The sequence below is a fragment of the Lottia gigantea genome (genome assembly GCF_000327385.1).
Source record: "Lottia gigantea unplaced genomic scaffold LOTGIsca_2, whole genome shotgun sequence".
Taxonomy (NCBI): Eukaryota; Metazoa; Mollusca; class Gastropoda; family Lottiidae; genus Lottia; species Lottia gigantea.
Window position 1 is genome coordinate 6,526,860 of NW_008708400.1, and position 5,929 is coordinate 6,532,788.

General features: G+C 31.2%; 1 protein-coding gene across 1 annotated transcript; it reads right to left on the reverse strand.

The window, feature by feature from the left end:
- Nucleotides 1-310: 310 nt before the first annotated feature.
- Nucleotides 311-5,190, reverse strand: LOTGIDRAFT_104127 (hypothetical protein; the record flags this gene model as incomplete). The annotated part of the gene is made up of 10 exons (XM_009053548.1): nt 311-436; nt 1,205-1,418; nt 1,565-1,683; nt 1,985-2,090; nt 2,434-2,603; nt 3,022-3,114; nt 3,455-3,580; nt 3,851-4,016; nt 4,343-4,468; nt 5,006-5,190. Coding segments are annotated over 10 exons (1,431 nt in total), but the record flags the coding sequence as incomplete, so codon positions are not given.
- Between the last annotated feature and the right edge of the window lie 739 nt (nt 5,191-5,929).

Here is a 5,929-nt window from a genome sequence, read left to right on the forward strand (position 1 = left end):
ATGAAAGAAAGTGATCATTTGTTTCCCCAACCTTTCTCAAGAATTAGGGAAAATGAAAGTGTGATTCGTTTTAACTTGTATAATACATACCAAAATAACTGCTGAACAATTTTTTTGAACGGAAAATCTGGTTAACCTCATAAAACATAAGGACCCTCGAGGTTTAATAATTACACAATACCTTTTAAAGAATGTGCAATTGTATCAGCCACATTGCAAAGTTTTTCACCCCATTTTTTCTTTATCTATAGACCTAAATAAGACTTCCTATGTTATTTGTATTATCAGTTGAAAATATTGAGATTTATGACTAGCAACAAACCTGTGTTGTGAGTAGAAAGATGGAATATTGGTCATCAGTTTGGAATTTCTGTATTCTTTCCTCTCTATCAGCTACTTTTGATACTGTTCCATCTAATCTCATTATTTTATGGCCCTAATATATCACGATAAAATAATTACTGAATTTTTCTAACTCAGACATATTTCCATTATAAATATAGATGATATTAACAATAATATAACATTGTTAAGACAGTGGTCAATCAAGTAATTTCTTTTGTTATATATCAGCTTAGTGATCTCTTTATATTCTCTCCTTTCATACACGAACTTGGCTAAGCAGTCTGCTGATATGACTTGAAATAAGCGAAATGAATATTAAAACCTCAAGAAAGCTTGATAGGAGCAATTGTAATGTTTTTCATTGAATCTGGATTTTGATTTTAATGATTGTAAAGACGTTTTCTAAATTTTTATGTGTATCAGGGGAAACTGATAGCATCAATTTACACCATTCCAAATTTCAGTCTGTGGTTCCCCTAAAACTAAGCAATTTATGATGTCACTAATTACAAGGACTTCGCAATTAGTGGAGTCATCAAACACTTTATTTTAGTGGTATTGCAGGAACCACAGATGTCTGATTGAAAATTGGAATGGCCCAAATTGATGCTCTTATTGTCCCCAATACACATAAAAAATATTACACAACCTCTTTACAATCCCTTTAAGCAGTTGAAAATTTTAATACACATAATATTTATTTCTATTGATCAATATATTTCAATATCTAAAATACCGATTTGCCTTCACTGTAACTTCTTCAGAGTTGGATATAATTATTGGAACCCTTTTTCACTATTTCAGGAAATTTTATTTCAGAAATATCTAAGAAAGGTTTTAAGCTACAAGCCACACTTACCCTGTTAGTAACTAATTTCTGTATAATATCCAACATTTTTCTGGATTGAGAAAAAACTAAACAACGATGGCCCTCAGACTTTAAATTATCTAATAATTCTACTAGAACTATCAGTTTTCCAGATTCTTGGATTAAAATATGATCTTGTACATGTTGTATTTTGGTAGCAGCACTTTCTAATGCTTCAGGAGCTTCTAACATGTCTTCATCTAGTCTAAAAATACAGAATCCAGATTACAACGACATATATCAACAGAGATGCATTTATTGAGCATAAAGACAATTTGACATGTCAAAATATCAACATATTGTCAAAGGAACAGTCAATGTGAGCCAGCCATAAATTTCAACATAACTTACTCATCATGACCATGTAGTCCTAACTGAGCACAAGCTCTAGTTGTCAACAGTCTGGGATGATCACAGATTTTCTTTAAAACTGTTAAAGCTACTAGAGGTGATTTAGTTGTCATCAATAACTGAAACATAAGAGTTAATAAGTTATGGATGGGTGCATATTATTTTCGTTGACAGAGATAACTGCAGACTTACTGGGATGCGCACTATTTTAATAACAAATAAAGTCAGAAGTTTTTTTAATGCTATAATAAAATTAATAGAAAGTCGAACATTTCAAGCGTCAATCAGTTATAAGTAACACACTGTATCAAATCAAAAAATCATCTCCAATCTTTAAAATAATTGTTCTATCAAATTATTCAATTGGCCAGTGAATAAAACTTTTGAAATTGTGAAAACCCAACTGAAATATATAGTTACCTCTTTAATATCATCTAGCTCTAGAAAATCTTCGTATATTTTCTGTTGTGTCTGTGTTAAATATAACCAAATTACCAGCTCATTTTTACGTGTTAAATTAGGCATCCTACAAATAGAATGTTTTTAGATGAACTAGGCATAGCAACAATGAAACACAAATATACTCAATCCAAAGGCTTATTACCATGAATGAAAGTTCACTTCACTTAAGAAAATTGATTTATTCAAATGATGATTACATCTTAAAATCTGGCAATGTCATTCTATCAAATCTTTTTGATAATGGTTTAAATTGCTATTATTCATTCAAGGAATTTCAAAATAATGATCTACTAACAACTACTAACAGGGCCTAATATTTTAAAAAAACCAAAAAATTTCTAACTATCTTTAAGAAATTTGTGATATTTAGATGTTTATGAGAAACATACATGATTTAAAGAACTTACTGGGCAGATTTTCTCTGTTCCTTTTCATTCCCTTCCAATCTTTCATTTTTCTTGGCCTGTACTTCAGCTTTAGTTCTTCTTAAGAAAAATGGTGCTATGATTTTCTTCAAGGCTTCTGAGATTTCCTGTCCTAATTTCTTTTCATTTACTGTGGCATCTTTTTCTCGAGACTATAAATATAAATAATGCGAGGTGTTTAATTGTATTAGCTAGAAGTGGAAAGAAATGCTCTAAATGAAGTATTCATATTACTTTTTTACACCTAACTAGGCAAAAGAAGATTAGCCCATTCTTTTTTCAATTCCCAGCTGTGAGGGGCTTGTTAACATGCGAATGGGGGCAGAAGGATTTGTCCTTTAGTATCAAGTGAAAATGTAATACTATACATGCCAGAAAATGACAAAGCTGACAGAGAAAGCTTTTATCAATACATCATTTGAATGGATTTATCATGATTAAAAGTGGACTACTGAACTAAGAAATAGCTAAATGTGTCAGATTCTATATTTTGAGAAATAATTTCAAAGACAGAAGAAGAAGAAACATAGTCATAGTACAGTAGGATTGAATAATGATCAAATTACTTACTCTAGTGATAGGATTCTCAAATTCCATTTTAAATGTTCTAGCAGTACCTAACAATGTACCATGGTGGGCGAAATCAAACAAAGCCCACAACTCCTGTAAATAAATAGGCCAATACTTAAATCGATTCTTATAAAATTCTCAATATGGGAACATTTCTTTCAAAAGAATTATGCTAAAAATGACCATCTTAGAAATACAATTTTTTGTCTAGAATTCACTCGTTTTCTATATCCAAAGAACATGATGCAAGTCATTTTTCCATAAGTTCATACAAAATACTCCGGCACTTTATCTTTCACCAGCTGCTGCAAATGAACTTGAAAGCTATTTTTTGTTGCAAAACACTAAGAAATGCATATATGCCAATGTTAATCTAAGAGTTTAACCAACTTGTAACAAGCTTACCCTTTGTCCTACTTTGTGATATGCTTACCCTTAGATTATTCTGTACAGGAGTACCAGTTAATATCAATCTGTTTCTAGCTGGTATGTTATATACTCCTTTAGTGGTTTTAGTTGGATTCTTTATTTTGTGACCTTCATCTAATATCATATAATCCTATAATACAATTCAATAATGAACAGTGGTTCACAATTAGTATAAATCGATAATCAGAGATCATATCCATATATCAAATATATATATATATCTCTCAAAGCTGAGAAGATAAAACCTCATTATTATACAGATATTAGACAATTTTTTTCATAAAATAACAGCTTTATAGGTTGAACTAGTTCGGAATACCAGCCAATCCCTACATAGGCGTCTAAATGTAGTGTTATGTTCCATTGTTAGTTTTGAAGTTTTTTCAAAATTAGATCTTACCCATGAGAATTTCCTGCCATCTTTATCACCAAGTTGTTCCCAACTGGTGACCACCATACCATAAGTTGTAATAAGAACACCCCCTCTTCTCTGAACCTTGGTTAGAGATCTTTCTCTTTCTCGTTTACTAGTTCCATGATAGGCTGTCACATTAATACCTGGAGCCCTGCAAACAATCATTACCAAGTATTAGCATTGTAAAAAAAGAAAAAAGATTTTTTCAATATATTTATCATTGCATATGGTTGATGGATATCATTTCCAAATTTGTCTTGTTCGGTCAACTAAGAATTCATTTCCTCTAACATTTATTAGTAACCATGGAAAACCAGAATGCAAAACTTCAAAAAGGAAAGATACAATCTGCTGTGAAAAGCTGGAAAAGTGAATTATTAAAGTGATTATGTGTCTACAACTAAATGCAATTAAATTGGCTATAAAAACACTGGAAGGAATGAACACCATCACATCGAGTTAAAAAGTTTGAATTACCATTTATTGAATTCGTTTTCCCAGTTGACAACCAAGGCTACAGGCATGACGATCAAGACATAATGTATTTTTTCCATATCAAACATTCCAGATAAGAAACTGATTACTTGAATTGTTTTACCTAATCTGTAATCAAAATTATAGTTAGAAAATCAGAAGCTGGATCAGTTTGCACTTTTTTTTATACAGAATTATTCAGAATATCATGGAAAAATTCTTGAAGAATCTAAGACACACAATGAAGTATGAAAAGGTTGGTCCGTGGTATCATAAAATTGATCTCAATTTTTAAGACCTACTTCATCATACATTCTTATAAAGAAAGGTCCGTAAATTCAAACTACAATACACCATATGCAACTTAGCTTATCTTAATGAGATTAGATCTACTGGGGCAGGAGGTAGATATGATTCAGTGAAAAATGGATCAGGTCCATATCCTGTACAAAGAGGTTTACTGGAAGATCCCCAAGTCTAAGGCTGATATTAATAGAAGTTCTATATCAATATGTAACTATAGTGCTATTTGAAGCTAACATTCAGTAGCTGTATATACAATGTCTTGAAGAAAATGCAATATTAGATATCCTATTATCAATTTAAATATACATACAAGTCATAAGAAGATTGGGAATACAGCATAAAATAAATCAAAACCCTTACCCCATATCATCTCCCAGAATTCCACCTTTTTTCTTTTTAAATAACGACCACATCCATAGTACCCCTTCCTTCTGATGTCGGTATAGCTTATCATATAATTCTTTATACAGATGGAATCCATTTCCAACATTTATAATACCATTATCATCTTCGGAGTCAGATCCCCCTTCTCCATATTCCTTTAGATATTTCTAGAAATCAACAGAGTTTAATATAGTACTCTTACTACAATTTAGAGAATGGTGACTGGTCACTTTTTTAAATGTATGCCTGAAGGAGACACAACTCTTTGAACATTCTACTGACAATCATATAACTGGGTGAAATTAAACAAAATGGACCCATGTGTTCAACTATATTTCTAAATGGGCACATGGAATTAAATTGGAGCTAAAACCCTTTTGTTTGGTTATTGACAATTGAGTGAGTTTTAGTTTACAGCCTACTATATTTCACTGCTATACTGTATCATTTCTGACTGGAAAATTATACAAACTAAATCGAATTGCTGGTTTACTAACCTCCATTTTGGTTACTTTCTTTGCCAATTTTTCTGAAAAACAAAGCTTTAAAGCTTTTTGATTTAATTCCAGGGCTTTTCTAATCATACCCTCGCCTATGTATTTCTTAGCTTTAGTAATAAGTTTATTGTATTTTATTTGATCATCCTCGCTTGGTGAAATATCTTCTCCTGGGTCAACAGAATTCTGCACCTTTTTCTCCTCTACTTTCACTTTATTTGGGGTGTTGGTTACATCTGAAGAATAAAATATATTTGTATTGATTTTCAAATTGAGAAATGTTAAATATATACTGTTAATAAAGCAACAAGCAATGGGGATACAGTCATTATGTTTCTAGTTTAGATGAAAAAAATTGGTTCAATTACTATTTAATGTACCAGTATCTAAAATAAAAAGTACT